This window comes from Cynara cardunculus (assembly GCF_001531365.2).
Source record: "Cynara cardunculus var. scolymus isolate 2C chromosome LG 4, CcrdV1, whole genome shotgun sequence".
Lineage (NCBI taxonomy): Eukaryota > Viridiplantae > Streptophyta > Magnoliopsida > Asterales > Asteraceae > Cynara > Cynara cardunculus.
The window spans coordinates 6,573,754-6,591,541 of record NC_037531.1 but is presented as its reverse complement, the minus strand read 5'-3'; the positions used below and the strand labels follow the sequence as shown (position 1 = coordinate 6,591,541).

The following is a 17,788-nucleotide window of genomic DNA, read 5'->3' as shown; positions in this document are numbered from 1 at the left end:
TTTTCCCCCTAATCTCATCTCTCTTCTCTTCAAACAGGGGAACTAGATATTCCTAGAATGTTTGTATATATTATTTTAGCTATAAGTAAATTTCTTATGTAAACAGTTTCTTGTCTTTTAGTCTACTGGTATATTTGGGAAAAAGTTGATTCACGGCAACTCCAACCGGCCCCACACAGAACCCGCCTCCAAGGACACCAATGTGAGGGCATAGCGGCTGAGGCTAGCGACGCAGGGGGGGGGGGGGGAGGATCAGACCCAGGACCTGTCTTGTATTTGGGCAGTCATAAAGTGTAGATCAAAGGGCTGGTGCAGAAGTAAAACTAGGTTAATATGGAAAATGCAAATGTTGGGAGTACTCAAAGGTTTTAATCCCAAAACATGGCTAAATATACAAGTATTGATGTATTAAATGAAGCAGGGTTTCAAACCCAAATAATAGTCAATAAAGAGGTAAAACCAGCCAAAGATCATAACTATTTTGGCTGTTCAGCAAAAAGAAAACAAAAACAAAACTATCTACTTGTAATTGATTTGGTGATCATTCAAACTTTAAACATTTGATGAGCAAAAAGAAAGCTATCTTCATCAAAATAATCTTCCTAGGTGGGGGCGAAATTCAACATTCGGCTCCTGTCACCTGCATTGGCATCTGCACCTTAGGTGAATGAATGAAGACAGGCATCAGGTGATGATTGGTCAGTCCACACGACATATAATCTGGTCCCTGAAGTTTCACCATCATCAATTATGGTTAAAAAATAACTTAGATATACAATTTGACATATCCAATATCTTAATCACTTAATTGGCCAGTTTAATTTAGTTCTAAAAATATTAAACAAGCTAATATTTGGGAAAAGAAATCGGGTTGGTCCTTACTGTAGTAAATTTGTACAAATCAAGATTTATGAACAAATCTTTGATAAACACTCAAACTAATGTGATTTCTGGAAGAAAACTACACCAATGCATGAAAGATATTACATGATAAAGGATTATAGTTAGAATCACAAACCTTTACACTTTTTAGTTTTACTTTTCAAATAACATCGTCTTCTTTGTATCAAGAGAGAGCACCTCCAGTTTCATCAGCTTGGTGAACTAGAGGACAATGTTTAAATCAAAATTACGTTACACATCGTACCACCATCAAATAGTGAGGAAGATTGGGTTGGGGGAGCAGATGACATGTTTAAAGTGAAAAAAGATGATGAATGAAATGTGAGATGTGACTTCAACATTAGAAAAAATATATAAAATAAAGATAATGTTTTTACCATTTAAATGTATTGACCCAATCATTGATCCGTAAAAAAGTCAATTATTGGATCAATGGATCAGGTTCTTCGATCTGTTAGATCACATAACTGGATATGATCAAATTGAATCTTAGATCAAAGACCCAACCCATTGACAGGTCTAACACTAGTTCCAAGGCCTTCAAGCACTTCAAATGGTATTTGGGAAACAAAAAAGTAACATTAACATGCAGAAAAGGAAACACTCAAACCTGAGATGTCTTCAGTTCCAGTTCATCCCACTCTTGTGATGAACTACTTCCTTCCACTATCCCTGTCCCAGCATAGATTAATGCTCCAAGCCCCTAGAGAAATAAATGTATCATGAAACTGCAAGCATGATTGTAATTGACATGACAATCCATAAAAAATATGCCATTGTCCCTGACTTGAGTTAATATCTACCTTAGTATAAAGCAGAATACTCAAAATGTAAAATAAGAATACCCATAATTTCCATACTGAAGTTCACGCTGATGTGCTTCAGGATATTGATGTCATCTAATAGAGAAAAATAGAATAAATGGGACACCTTGCTCACACACACAAGATAGCAAGCATGAGCAAATGTCACATGTGAGGAACTTCTTTACTCACCTTTTCAACCAAGGCTGAACGTATACCGACAGCAAACTCACTCTCTCCTCCTCCAAACCAACCAACTGGACCAGCATACATTCCTCGGTCAAACATTTCTGTGCAGCACAAATTCTCATGAAGGATCGAACAAGCACAATAGATAATATAAACAGTAAATGACTCATTAGCAACCATCAAAGGGCTATTGGCCCAGCAGTATCTGGTAACCCCACATTCTTGAAGGTGGTCACCAATGGCAAGGAGTGTGTGTGCTTTGCCATATATAAATATTATTATATACTTCCAAAAGCGTAGAAAAAGGATGTCGAACTTATGTATAGGTTTTTAACTTAAAATGGCAGCAAATGACCTAGAGTAGTGGAGAAAGATCTTGGATATACTTCCGCAAATCAGTTTAGGTATCAAAAGAAGTATTGGTTTGTGCATTTTGGCGACCTAATAGCAATCACTTATCTTGTATTTGGTTTCAATTTTCTCTTATCAAATTTCATTTCCAAGGTTAGGTCCTTCATCTGAAAAGAGTTTTATACACATGTAATGGGAGGATGTAAGATCCCATCGAATTTTCCTCTTTTTTCCTTTGTTTTTTCTCTCTTCATATGAATTGAAAGCTATGTTGTTAATTGCGGTGCTATAGCGGTGAAATATGTGCTATAGCGATTAGCGGTCCTAGGGGAAATAGCGGTTCCGCTAATAGCAGCGCTAATCACCAATTGGGCCGCAATTTTGACTTGCAATAGCATAGTGAAAACCGCAATTAGGAGTTGGGCTTTAAGTTGGCCTTTTAAAGAGTTTAGAGAAGTCGATTAAGGGATTACTAGCTAGGGGGCTGATTTTCATTTGCAATATTGGTGTGTAAACTCGCTATTTTCTCTCATCTCTTCTATTCCGGTCTATATATTTGCATCTTCTTTTCACAACAACATTGTCTTCCAACATTGATTGCTCATCGCTTCTATTCACATGTTCTCATCTTCAAGCTATATGTTATGTTATGCATCTATTCATACATTTATATATAATTGTAATGATTACGAGAACCGCTACATGTGGACCGTTATACCACCGCTTTATCAAATCACGGTCCTGACCGCTATTTCAAATTTTGATCGCTGTAACAGCATAGGTTGAAAGACAACATTGCATACTAATGAGGAAGGTCAGAATCCACCAGTCAAGGGCAAACACAAAGGTAAAAATAGAAATAAAGAAACAATATAATAATTTTAGTAAGGATGCAACTCTAAGCTGCCATTGCACAAATTGTGGCTAGCAAGCTACTTGAATAGAGAAAGAGTGTGTTAAGATTTGCACGTTCGATGCTTGCTGTATATTAATTAAATAATAACATTAATAGTTCGGAGAGGTGTAAATTAATCATGGTAGCTGCACAAGGTTAGCAATCACTTAAATCATGCTTGAGACAATTGTACCATATTATGTATTAAGATTTTCACTTTGACCGTTCTTGCATTAATTTTATGCTTAAAACAATTAATATTCAGCATGGAAAGGAACTGAAACTCCTGATCGCCCTTGCATCACTCAACTAATAGTGTGACAGTCATAATCAAATAGCTTGCACATCAGCACCAACTGATCACCATTAGTACCATAAAATTTTGCTGGTATAAGAATCATTTTGATGATAGCAGGAAGTGAAAGGGAAGAAGGTATTCGGCAATCAATGAAAACATAAAGAGAAAACCATGGCATGACATAACAGAGAAGAAGATGAAGGAATATACATGTACCAGTTTCTGCTATCAGAACTCGTGCCTCTTCAGTAGGGAATCCACAGACAGCTGGAGTTGGATGAAGTGAAGATAAAATGTCAAACTGCAGAGAGAGAAGACTTTTTTAAGTATTTGGCAAACAACAAGGGCGAGCAACATATATTGTTCATCCTAGCATATAAAAGTTTAACACCAAATAAGAATGACAAGAACAAACAGTCTAGCTGATTCTGGCATTTGGAGTCCTTGTCTTTTGGAGTATATTGGGGGATTTAGGTTTTCTGTTGCTTTTGTGGATGAGTTTTCTGGAGTTACTTGGTTATATATATATATATATATATATATATATATATAAAGGAACGTTCAAATAAAAACCACCCAATTTGTACAAATCATATATATATATATATATATATATATCAAACAGAGTTGTGTTCTTCAACAGCTTTGAGAAGTTGCTGTTTGAATCTATTTTGGAACTGTTTTGAAAAGAATTAAACAGTATCTGGGTTTTAAAACAGTTTGAAAGAGTTTTACAGAAAAACAGAGTTTTAAACTGTTTTGGGAAGAACAAATTGTTCTTGAGAATAAAAGGTTTTGAGTATAAACCTATGTTGAAACCATGATTTGGTTTGAAGATTATGAACAGGTTCACTCTGACATGTGACTGAGGTCTGTCTTTGGATGAACTACTTCATATTAATGARYRGGAGGATATAAGGGTGGAACATCATTTAAAGGGGATTATTGGGAGGATATAAGGTGGGACGATATCGGCATAGCCTAACTACCGTTGATTATAAACTGTGAGTGGTTTTGAAACTATTTTCCTCATATATTTGTGTATCAACTGTTGAGTTTGATATTGGGTTTTTTGAGGATAAGATGATAAACTGTTTTTAACAGTTTTATGATGTTATTTTGGAATCTGATTTTGATAAATATGAAACAGATTTGTGTTCTTCAACAGCCTTGAGAAGTTGCTGTTTGAATCTATTGTTGGAACTGTTTTGGAGAGAATTAAATAGTATCCGGGTTTTTAAAACAGTTTGAAAGAGTTTACAGAAAAACAAGAGTTTTAAACTGTTTTGGGAGAACGGATTGTTCTTGAGAATAAAAGGTTTTGAGTATAAACCTATGTTGGAACCATGATATTGGTTTGAGGATTATGAATAGGTTCACTCTGACATGTGACTGAGGTCTGTCTTTGGATGAACTACTTCATATTAATGAGCAGGAGGATATAACGGTGGAACATCATGCAAAGGAGAGAATCTGGAGGATATAAGGTGGGACGTTTTCGGCATCGCCTAACTCTTACCATGATAACTATTAGAGTTACAACAGATTRGAGTTCTYACTTCTTGGTGATTTGAGGATTTAGAGATGTTGTCTTTAGTAGAAATGATGGTAATGATGTRATGGTATTGGAGATAATATAATTCGTGAYTGTTGATGCTTTGKGTAAAAGCATTGATTATGAGGAAACAGAGGAGCTTTGGTTATACCTTGCAAGGAACAAAGGAGCTCTGGTTATACCTTGCAAGGACCAGAGGGGCTCTGATTGACCCTCATAATGGAACCAGAAGATGCTGGTTATTTATGAAAAATCTTTTATGAATTTATGAGTTTGGAAAATAAGCTTTACATCTTTGAGAAGCAAACTTAGTGCTTTAAATCTTTGTTTTTAAATGTTATTTCACAAAGGATCAGAAGCAACATGGGAATTAGAATCTGAAATGAAAGAAAAAATATCCATGGTTATTTGAATGAATTCCGGGACGGAATTCTTTTAAGAGGGGAAGAATGTTATAACCAGGTTTGAGACAACCTAGAATTGAGGTAATTTATACATGTTTATTATGTGGATTACGTGAAATATGCATACCAAAGTAGAAATGCATGAACAATATATGTGAACATGATATTGTGCATGCATATATGTGAAAAKATGRCATGMCATAWATGATTTATACATGTATGCATGTGGTGTGAAGCATACATGAGGTGGTGTTTATTGTGTTTAAATGATTCGGGTGAAATCATTATTTTATTATTGAAATCATTATATCTTCATGGTTAAGAAATCATGAATTTTATAATGTAAAAACCCACCGCCCAAAGTTATTTCTATTGGACAAAAGCTTTTACCGCTTTTGAAGTTTTATTATTAAAATCCTCCACCGCCTAGGTGAGGATATTTAAAGAAGAGTTACAACAGATTATATATATATATATATATATAAAGATATCATGCTAGGATCTTATTACTTTTGTTACCTTTTGTGCTCATGTTAAATAATAAGTTGCTGTCTTCGTGAAAACCCTTCATGGTGATGGTGCAAAGGAATAACTGTCTCAGGAGTCAGGATTTTACCAAATTTATGAATATGACTGCTATATTACACAAGTCTTCAGTAGTATTGTTGAATGCAAAATAGTAATTTGAGTGTGAATATTAGAGATATTGGATCTTTTAGTAGCCTTTCTATCAAATATGTGAGCAGTCAACCCATATATGTAGTCTATACCGTCTTGTTCAATATAATATATTTTTATTAAGTATATAATATTTATATACGTCAAATGAACTCACACACCCACCTCAACTTTGGTGAGGTTTTTTATAATATAATGTATCTTCTTGGCCTATGAATTACATTACAAAGTGTACCTCGTCATCTTCACTTCTCAGTCTGCCTCTTAATCGGGCGTAAAGGTGCTGTACTCTTGGGAGCTTTCGAATTGTTTTCGTTGGTTCAACCAATATTGTTGTACATACAGCCTACAGAGTAGAATACATTCATTTGGCAAATACATGATTGTATTAGCATTTTTAATCCAAATATACTAGAACTACTCATAACTCCCCACCCAGTAATGTTCCACATTTACCTCTAGTTTTCTTCTTATGCACTCCCGCACTATAGCGAACTCATTATCATCCTTAGAGCTGCAAAAGGGAAAGGGAATGAAAAGGAAAAGTAAGGATTACACTAATCTAAAACTTAATCCATAAAACCTGATGGTTTCCAATGGAGAAAAACACGGACACACGCACACATACATCTACATGAGCAAACACAATACATAACAACACAAAGGTGATTCAGGTAGAGCAATCTCAATTCCAGCAACAACCTGGAAAGTAGATCCAGTTCAATCTGCAGGTCCAGGGCCTTTGAGTCACCTCTAGCTCGGGTTCCAGCCATTGCTTCGCTATAAATGTCAAATCTGTTCCGATGAAATAATTGCTCTGGCTATTCATGAAGGTTCAAGTAAGTGATTAACGGAACATAGAAGGATTACCTCACTATCAGGTTCATGAAGTACTTTTTTGGATTGTGATGATAATTTATAGAACTTTTTATAGTAAATAGCTGCACTTACAGTGTTCCCAATAAATGACGGCGCATCAGGAGGTTGAAGACAGAACTGGTAAGCATTTTTACCTTCAACCTACATATCATGATTAATAAACTTAACTGATTCATGAAATCATGCCTATGGTGCACAAAATAGTGATAGGACATCAAATAAAGAAAAAGAATAAACGAAAGAGCACCTGTAAAGATGCCAACCATGTCAAAGGATCAATATCAGCCGAGGTCCTAATTATGCTGCTACGTGCAAGCACAACCTAAAAAACCCAAATGAGTGAGGAGAGCAATAAAGAATACTATAGATATTGATGGTGTGGGATGAACAAGTGCAGGTGTGAAGCTAAATAGAAAAAAAACAATGATAATCATTTATTCATGGAAGTGGAAACAATTTTAATAAAAATATTTTCCAATTAATATAGTTCAAAATAAAAGTTGGATAGAGAAGCAAGAGATCCATCAGCTGAAGGGAAAACATGTGATTTTTAAAGTTGTTTTTGTTATTGATCTTTGTAATTCAAGGGGAAATGGCTTAGAATGTGAAGGTCCATCGGTTTTCTGTCATCCTTTTCTTAAGAAACAAATATAAAGCTTGCCACAGAGGCATAACGGACAGAAAATAAGTGATCCACCAACAGAAGGGAGGAAATATATTAATTTTAAAAGTTTGCCGTCATTCATGCCTGTTTTAGTAATTCGAGAGGAAATGGGTTGCAAAGTGTGAGTTGCTTGGTTCTTATGTCATTTTCTTATTTAAAACTATAATTCAGGAGTAACACATTGAGCTGCTCTTAGAACTATAAGCAAGTAAAGCTACATCATTTAAGCAATAGCTGATATAATACCTTGATAAGTGGTGAGTTGTTTTTGTTTATCATCTGTAATGCTCTATTAACACCAAAATCCCACAATTTCTTACTGGGAACATTATTGCTGCTAAGAATGGATGTAGTAGGAACCTCTTTTCGTAATTTTACAATACTGGATGAAACCTGCATCAATACACAAGCATGTTTTAATCAGAATCAGTAATAGCAGACTGCCCAATTGACCCTCCTCAAAAGCAAAACTTGGCAGGAAATGAACCTGTCCCATGGTTGCCTGAAGTGCATGTGCTGCCTTCTTAAATGTCCATGAAAGGGATTGATCCCAGGCAATAGTAGTTACTAGCATTGAACTTCCTTCAAACTCATTAAACTCAACCTGTAGTTTCAATCACCAAGCATGAGGCATCCATACATGCTACACTAGAGGTGGGGGTGGGGGAGAACTGTCCCAGAATAAACAAGTTGCTTTTACCTGTGGAATCATGAAGAAGAATGATCCAAAAGCTTCCCATTCAGATGATATATTAGCCAATGCATCAAAGCGGATGGCTCCATAAGCACGAATCAATGGGCACTTCTTAGAAAGGAACCTTTAGTTTAAGTTCTTAAATTTTAGATGGGTTAAAAAACATAAAGAAAGCGAATGGAAAATCTAAAAGCATCTAATTTAGCAATGGAACCAAAGGTCAATATACCATACGTATCTCCCTAAAGAATTTACTTGATGAAAATGAGACAAAATTGATTTAGAAAACATATGTTCCATGCTTGCTGGCGAATGAGGAATTGAACAAGATGCAACATATGTTTCATGGGAAAAGAGCTAATAAATGATGGAGTGCTAAAAGAGACTGCAAACCTCTTTAAGTTTATTTGAAGTCGATCATGCCTATATAAATAGAACACGTGTTGGGTAACAAAAAGCGATTGAAGGTATTTCAAGTTTCAAACTTACTTCTTCTTACAAGGAAAAGCATGTTCAGGGTGGTGCTTCTGGTAACCAAAAGCATCTGAATGGCATGTTTATAGCTATTCTTTCTAACCTAGCATAGATGCTCTTGGTAATATTTCAGCAAGTATTTTCACTTAAGGAAATCCTAGCAGGTCAAAAAGAATACAAGAACCGAGTCCTTAACAATGCATTGTAAAAGCATTTGGTCACGCCTGTTTTAACTTCTTTTAGTACCCATCTCTATTTTGTCCTAACGACCGATATCACCAAACCATTACAAACAACATTCTCCAAATATACCAAGGAATTACTAGATAAAGTACAATATGAAGAGACACATAGATTCAATCGCTTATCTGAAGAAGCATCGACACTCGAAAATCCTTGTAAGCACTGCCAGTAGGTGATCTTCGACTAATTCAATTGGTATTCCAAATTGGTGTAAACTAAATAAATATTTAGGGCTTCTCAATTTCGATTCCTTAAGTAGAACAGAATAAAAAAGGAACACAATAAAATATACAGAATATGCATGGAATAGAGAGAGATAATACTACCTCTTAATAGATCGCCAATCATGGAGTGAAAAGGGGGTGAAATGGCGAAAGAAGACAGCGGATCCCAAACCAGCAATGCTGACCGGAGATGAATCCCGATTATTGGTGTCGTAATCAAATAAATCATTTCCATTGATTCTTGGTTGCCTTCTTCCGGAGAAAAAACATCGAGGAAGATGCTGAAATTGTTGCTGACCACGTAGCCAGTCGATTGCTTCTATTTGCTGTTCGATTGGAACCTTCCATTCAAAACTTCAATTAACTTCACATGCCATTGTAACATAATCACATACTAACTTCAATTCCAAAAACCAAAATTTCATCTATTTACATGAAAGACCAGTTTGTTGTTTGTTAACAGGATCCTGTTCCTTCAGTCATACATTGACAGTTATTTATAACGGCGGCTTAACAGAAAAAAATGGCTTGTACAATTAGTTTTTATCCTCGTATTCAGACTTTCCCTCCATAAAAATATCCAGACCTAAATTATCACGTGTCATCGTGAAGAAAATAAATCTTACTATATTGTAAAACATATGATAAAAAATTTTAAAAGTCATTTTTATATATAAAATATTATTTATTGATACATATTACTTAAAATTTAAGATTATAAGTAAATTGTACGTAAGTACAACTTATTAAAGCTTTATTTTTAAATTTGTGTAACTAACTGAAAATAGACATAATTAAATACGGGATAAACATTTCATTTTGATTTATGAATATAAAAAATTTAAAATATAATTAGAATAATCATTAGTTATAACAAATAACTTAATTATTATCTTTATAAAATATTATATTATTAAATGATAAATAAATTATTTCGTCATTAAATATAAATTAAGTTATAAATAAAATATTAAATTAATATAAAAAAAATAAAAACTTTAAATAGTAAATTTGGTATTATTATCGATATATCTTTTTTTCAAAATATTTATGATATCTTTAAATTTATATTTTATTTAAAAATAAAAACATTATCAGTTTCTCAAAACCATTAAAAATCGTATTATCTCGATAAAGATAAATAATAAAATGAAACATTAAAATTAAGATATATCTCGCTATATTATATGAGCACTCTTCTAGTAAAATTAAAATATGTAAAACCCCAATATCTGAAATATGATTTTAGAAGAGGAGAATTTCGTTTTCGTTTTCGTTTACAGATGAAAAACTTAATAATATAAAATGATTTAAAAAGAAATGTTGAAAAATAACGGAAAAAAACACCCCTAATCTTATCAAAACAATGTATAAAACAGTTTTTCATAAAACCAGATAAAAACATATCAGACGAAATTTTCACAATAATATCAAAAAGTAACCCAGCTTATTAATGTTAAACATGACCTAATATAAAGTCAGAATTAATATTACGAATATTATATTTAATAAAAAGATAAATTTGGATTACTTCTTTTAAATAACTTTCTAAAACTTTGAGACCAAAAGCTTATCAACTTTCCAATCATTTTCTCCATCACTTGTGTAAGAAAAGAATGGGAAGTGACAACATGTCAAATGACAACCAACCACGTGGCACATTCCCATTACCCATAATTGCAATAGATAAGACCACATTGGAAGGGGAAAAAGAAAACCCAGAGTTCCTTACCTGGAGCCTTATGATTCCGGACTCGAACACCGGTGGGTCGCACCCCAACTTTATAATTGCGGAATTTAATCGGTCCATGGCCATGGCAGGTGACGAAACCGGTGAAAAAGTGCGAGTTTCAGTCATCCCAAGGGGAGTTATAGGGTTTCGAACTTGACAACCGTTCATCGATAATGAGCAGAGATGATTATATCTCTACAAAAAACATAAAACACCGATTATAATTGGAATTGTATCGAGGATATGATAAAATAATTGAAAAAAAGAAATGAATTTGATGCTCACTTGAGTGTTGGTATAGAGAGTGATGGGTCTTGTTGCCCCTAAGATGTTGGATTCCATAAATTGTGCAATACAGTGGCCTGCCATCTCTCCCTTTTCCCTTTCCCCTTTCCCTTTCCCTTTCCCTTTTCTTTTTGGGTGGGGGGCGGGGGTGGCAAAAAGGCTTGTGTTTCTTTTCTCTTATAATTGCAATGCAACTACTTACACAACAAGATATGTTTTTTTAATCATGAGTGGAGCCCCCCATGGAGTAAAGTTTAATTGGGGTTTTCTTATTTATATATATTTTGTATTTGTTTGTATAAATACAAATATAGTCATGTTGTTTAGGTCATTTATACTTTTCAACTCTTTTTTACAACTATTTTTCAGGATTGGTGTTTAATTAAAAACATACACACTTGAAAGGGTGTTCTTAACCTTGAAATCATGAATTTTTTTAGGCACCCATTAGATAAATTTTCTGCATCCACCCCTGTTTATAGCATGGAATATCAGTGGTGAATCTAGAACCTTTTGACAGTGGTATAACAAGATAATTATTGTTATATAAAAATTAATACATACAATGTTTTTGGCAATTTTAGATCCATTAAATATACATCAAGTGTTTAATCATTACTACATAGACTTTGCTTTGACGTTTCAAATGTAATTTATGTCATTTGTACAATTAATATAACTCAATCTTGACCAATCATACTTTTTTCCCATTTTGTTCAAAAATTTGTCTATAAAGAGTAGTTTTGTCTATTCAACTTTTAGTATAACTAGTGTTCGACACTAGACGTTGCGCTGTGATCAATACTCAATTTAAGAAAAAGACGTAAAAGCCTCGAGTCGAGCAGAAGTGCGATGTGTCTGAAAACTCTAGATTGTATTTATATTTATAACACCTCATCCAACACCGTAAATCACGATTTGGAGAATACTTACATCAGATGAAAGCACGTCATTAAGTCAACATTTTCATTCTATGTATATATAAGTGATATAATAGATACTTAAACTATATTTTTTTTTTATAAATGCTACAATAATCTCAACTTTGTTAAGAAAAAAATGTATCATTTGCATTCGTTTTACGCGAAAAATTTACCAATTGATTGTTTTTTATTTCAACCATTGTTATAGATTTCAATGCTCCATCACGCTTTTAAACATCCATCATCTTCTTCCAAACTATCATCTTTCTACCAATGTGAGATGATGAAAAGTCAACCCTAATTCAGATTTGAGGAACAATCGAACCTCATGTTGCCAAGTCGTTATCCTCGGTTTCACTTTTATATTTGCACTATAATTTTTAGCATTTGGTTGGTTTTGATTCTAACTATGATTATAAATTTCGAAAATGGTCATCCAAAATAAGACAACTCTATGATGCAAACCCCATGATTTGACACAAAGACATCTCATCCATCTTTTTTATACACTTCCCTTTGTTCAAATTTTAAACTCTTCACCAATATGGGACAACTATACTCAACCACAATTCATCATTTAAGAATACTCAATTCTCATGGTGTCACCTCTATACCCCAAGGTTTTCCTTTTATATATATAAAGATAAAAATAAAGATAAATATTTTTACTATTTGGTTGGTTTTGATCCCAACCATGGTTATACATTTCAAAGAGTGTCATCCAAAAAAAGACAACCTTATGAAGTAAATCCCATGATTTGACACAAAGACATCCAATCTATCTTTCTTATACATTTCACTTTATTTAAATCTTTCAACTCTTTACCAATATAGGACAACTAAAACTCAACCAGAATTCACTATTTGAAAATACTCAATTCTCATGGTGCTACCTCAATACTCCAGATTTTCCTATTATATATATAATATAAAGATTAAGTTTTTAATTGTGTGTTTTGTACTATAATTTTACCAATTAGTTGGTTTTGATTTCAACCATGGTTATAAGTTTCAAAGCATCCATCATGCTTTTATACATCCATCATCTTTCCACCAATTTGAGATGATGAAAATGAACTTTAATCAATATTTGAGGAATACTCGATCCTCATGTTGCCAATTCATCATCCTTAGTTTCACTTTTAGTTTTGTACTATGATTTTTACCATTTGGTTGGTTTTGATTCCAACCACGGTTAAAGATTTCAAATAGGGTCATCCAAAATAAAACAACTCTACGAGGAAAACCCTATGAATTGACACAAAGGCACCATCCATCTTTTTATACACTTCACTTTGTTCAAATCTTTTAACTCTTCAACAATGTGGGACAACTAAAACTCAACCACAAATTCACCATGTGAGTATACTCAATTCTCATGGTCCCACCTCAATATCCCAAGGTTTTTCAAAAAACCTTTTGGGTGCATCTCGGTACATCTCATCCTCGGTACATCTCATCCTAATGTGCATCCAAGAGTGGAGATCCATTATTACGCTTCTCACCTTAACTCTTCTTCTCACTGGAACTCAACCATCTAATCTACCTCTCATCGAGTATCCCCCCTCAAGATTAAAAATTCTTGGGAACATTTAATTTTTAATTGGGGAAAGGGCTTGGCTTAGGAAGGGGAGGGTAGTCAAAAGCGAAAAATTGTAAATATGTTGAAATTTTTCTATGTAGATTTGAATCATGCATCTCCCACTTGTTTGTTGTAGATTTCAGAGAAGAGAAAAGATATGTATTTGGTTCATTTTTCTTTTGTTAGTTAATTCGTTTTTTTTCTAAAAGTGATTGTAGTAGTTCTGTTTTTATACTTTTTAAAATGATTCTTTTGTATTGAAGAATTTAGATCAACAATGCATGTTATAATGATTTTATGAAATTCGAAATTGTTGATCAGTCAAAACCTTGACTAATTGATAGCCACATGATCTCGTTGGATAGTTTGAAGATTTATGTTGGACATGACAATATGATTTATGAATTACAAACAAAAATAATTTACAATACATCATATTATTTAAGATTGTATTTTGTATTTCAAAATCACCTATCTTTAATTTTGATGATTTATTTTTCATTGTTGTGTAATTAAAAATATGCATGTATTGATGTAAATAAAATTATATATCATTTTATATATTTGTGGATTGAAATATCCTTTATAAAATAATGAAAATGGAGTTAAAAAAGTAGGAAAATGGAAGGGTTAGCAATTAATGTGTTGATTGTATATCAAAAATAAATCAAAATAATGAGAAAAAAGATAACAATCCTTTGGTTCTTCCTTTAATATACATAGATTAATTTGTTTTTTTTCACGAGATTTCTATTTGATTAAGTTTTATTTTTTATTTTTTGTTTGTCAAAAATTGCGGCAATACAAAAAATAGAGGGGGTAGTTTTGTAAATTTTACCAATAGGCGGCAAATGGTTCATATGTGAACCTATGTGATTCACAAAAGAACTATATGTTTATATGTGAACCCGTGTGATTCACATATGAACTATTTTAACTGATTTCACATATAAATCCGTGTGATTCACATATGAACTAATTAAATGACTCACATATGAACCTTTTGGTTCATATATGAATTAATTAAATAGTTCACATGTAAACTAATTGAGGGGTTCACATATGAACATATAATATATATGTGAATCACATGGGTTCACATATGAATCCGTTTGCTACCTATTTATAAAAGTTATGATACTACCCCTCCATCTTCCACATATCAATGCAAGGAATTATCCGGTGCTTCACAGTCAAATTCGCAAATGTTGACCAGATGAATGGATAGAACCACTTCTTTACTTCTCAAATATTTACCATTTCTCAAATGAATCTTTCCCTACACATACATATATTTATATATGTGTGTGTGTTAACAAAAAGGCTGTCTATTTGCGAGAAGTTGTGAAAGAATTTAAACTGCATAATTTACTAAAAAAAATACCATAAATAAAAAATAATTTGTTTTAGAAATTAGAATAATTATCATTTTAAGTTTATTTATTTTTAAATTTTAATTAATTTATAATTTTTTATCAAGTTTTTGTGATTTTTTTCACTGTTTTTTAGATACACATATAAAAAAATTCATAATTTGCTTCAAATATTACATGTGATATCTACAATCAATCCATTATCCTTTTCACCATTTTTTCAATAGAAAAAGTTCAAAAAAATCTAATAAACTTTTTCATTTTGAATGATTAAGTCCCTAAACTATTTTTTTGAATGAAAAATGTTGATCCAAACTCTCTCAGTGATTCGATGATGACCCTCTATACTTAGTGAAATATGTTTGTTCTACTTCTGTTTAGTCTCAGCGATCATCTCTAAGTTTGTTAAGTGATCGCGGAACATGTATTATCAACTTCTCAAAGAACAATTATTCCTCAAAGACAAAACTCATACCAAAGGAACCTTCAGCGATGCCAAAAAATTAGCTGAAGACAAAGACATAACAGTTCATGATCTGAAGTCGATTCAGTGATAACAAGAATGTCTAAATCGAAGTGTGAAATCTGACTAAGAGTCAGCGAACATTGAAGAATCTTTAGAGATTAATCAGTGTTAGCGATCAAATGAATCTTTCTCTAGAAGATTAGCTTTTTGTCATATCCTCTTAAACAAAAAGAACAATCCTATACCTCACACAGATTAGTACACGTATGGAGTTACTTTATTGTCTCCAAACGTGCTTACTAACTTTATGAAAGACAATTGTTCATAGGCGGCCAAAAGTATACATAACTGAAGACAAAAGACAAGCTCTCCACTAGAAGTTTGCCACGTGGCTTATAACCTGTGACTTGCATTAAATACAATGGGCATAAATAGCTGAGAAGACTCCTCTTCTCAGCAAGCACCTTCTTCCCCTTCTAACTCTCTTCTCTCTTGTTCTTATCTCTTTCTGTTCAAACTGTGTGTTTCTTAGATTTTTTAGATTAGGTTTTAACCTTATCTTCTTTCGCAACAATATGTATAACAACTGGCCCTCTGCCTGGTAAGGTAACTCTGATCATCTTTTTGTTACACAGAATAGTCGTCTGATTTTCTGCCAACTAATTCATTCCCACTACAACATCAAATTCCTTTATCGGCATTGGAAACAAACGGATCGACAGCCTACACCTCTCAATTTCAGTTATGGAACTATTATACACATAGGTAACATATACTTGACTATTGGCGGTATCAACCACTAATATATTGTTAAGAGGTACAAAATTCATATATGCACACCCAACAAATGATGGTGATACGAAGAAAAAATTTGCACCATAATCAAATAACACTTTAGCATATACTGAATTAATAAGAAATGTATCTGTTATCATATCTGGCACAGTCTCGGCCTTATTCTTGGTCATCTGAAAAGAATGACCCCACGCCACTCCTTGCCCTCCCCTAGGTATATTCAGCTGATGACATCCAGGTGTTAGTTTACCTGACTTCGTGTCAAGGGAATATTTGGACGGCGTCCTAAAAGCTGTTTAGGATCATATGGAAGAACAAGTTCTCAGTTTGAAGAGAATGTTGAAAGGTAAGGAGCCTGCAGTTGAAGAACAACCATCTGTGCCATCACCACCGCCTGTGTCTGAACCTCCGAGGGCACAAGAACAATTGCTAGATGAGCTTAAATCGTTGTTGTATGCAAACCTTATGTCTTCTCAAAATCCTGATGCAGCAGATGCAGATTTGGTTGGGCTCCTTAGACAGCTTGTTGATGAAAATCCAATCGTTCGGGCCTCGGAGTTTTTGGCATTCCAAGATGTAGTTGCGGCTAATTTTTCAAAAGTTAGCAAGTTAATTGCATCTAACACTCAAGCAATGTCTTTGATGTAGAATTCTATTGATGCTCTAACCGAAAGAATATCAAACTTAGAAGACACTTGTCACGCTCAAGCCACCTCCTTGAAACGAAGGCATGATGATCTGGATGATCCTGATCATCATGAGGGGGAGAGGAAAAGACAGAGGCTGGCTGAGTCGACAGTTCGCGCTGAAGGTGTTGCAAGGGAGCCGGATTCTGAAACAATCAACGTAGAAAGTCTTGTTCGTGAAAGTTCAAAAGAAAGGACAATTGGCCAGAGAACAACTGAAAAGGAGATACCCTTGGAGGCAAATCCAATGATCGAGCCAATGGTTGAAAAGCCGACAGACTCCACAGTAGAAACATGGTTGCTATTGGATTTGTCTGCCAATGTTGGCTTTAATGAAGCATTTTCTAAAGAACTAGGTGGAGTTCAAGATTTTGGCAAAGATATAGATAATATTGATGAGTCATCTGGAATGTATTTTGACTTTGAAGCTGACATCAACGAAGATGATCCGATCTTTCCATTCTAGGCTGATCATCAGATTTCTTCTGAACCTCCCACCGCAGTTGATCAAGGCGTTTCAGAAACTCCAAGAATGGCATTTGACCCTACTGAAATATTATCCAAGAATTGCGTGCCTTTTGCAATTCAGGCCAATGTTCCAGGGTATGACAGAACTCGGATTAGAGAACCTTATCTAGAGGACGTCTACTTCGGCATTTTTCTTCGGTACCGCAAAGCTCTAAGTGCTGATA

At 33.8% G+C, this 17,788-nt stretch overlaps 1 protein-coding gene across 1 annotated transcript; it reads right to left on the bottom strand.

Moving 5' to 3' along the window:
* Positions 1-390: 390 nt before the first annotated feature.
* On the bottom strand, positions 391-11,316 carry LOC112511824 (isochorismate synthase, chloroplastic). The gene is made up of 16 exons (XM_025117616.1): positions 11,272-11,316; positions 10,987-11,181; positions 9,357-9,595; positions 8,320-8,437; positions 8,107-8,223; positions 7,866-8,012; positions 7,203-7,277; positions 7,028-7,096; positions 6,779-6,897; positions 6,533-6,590; positions 6,312-6,422; positions 3,656-3,740; positions 1,899-1,996; positions 1,514-1,606; positions 1,019-1,104; positions 391-727 (listed from the first exon to the last, which is right to left on the bottom strand). The coding sequence occupies exons 2-15, from the start codon at positions 11,152-11,154 to the stop codon at positions 1,036-1,038; spliced, it is 1,566 nt and encodes a 521-aa protein (XP_024973384.1). The 5' UTR covers positions 11,155-11,181; positions 11,272-11,316; the 3' UTR covers positions 391-727; positions 1,019-1,035.
* Between the last annotated feature and the right edge of the window lie 6,472 nt (positions 11,317-17,788).

Excerpts from the sequence above, each read along its gene's own strand:
- LOC112511824 (XM_025117616.1), bottom strand. The coding sequence starts at position 11,154 with ATGAACGGTTGTCAAGTTCGAAACCCTATAACTCCCCTTGGGATGACT. Across the intron at positions 8,013-8,106 it reads TTCAGGCAACCATGGGACAG|GTTTCATCCAGTATTGTAAA; the intron begins GTTCATTTCCTG and ends GTATTGATGCAG. Across the intron at positions 1,997-3,655 it reads AGTTCTGATAGCAGAAACTG|AAATGTTTGACCGAGGAATG; the intron begins GTACATGTATAT and ends TGTGCTGCACAG.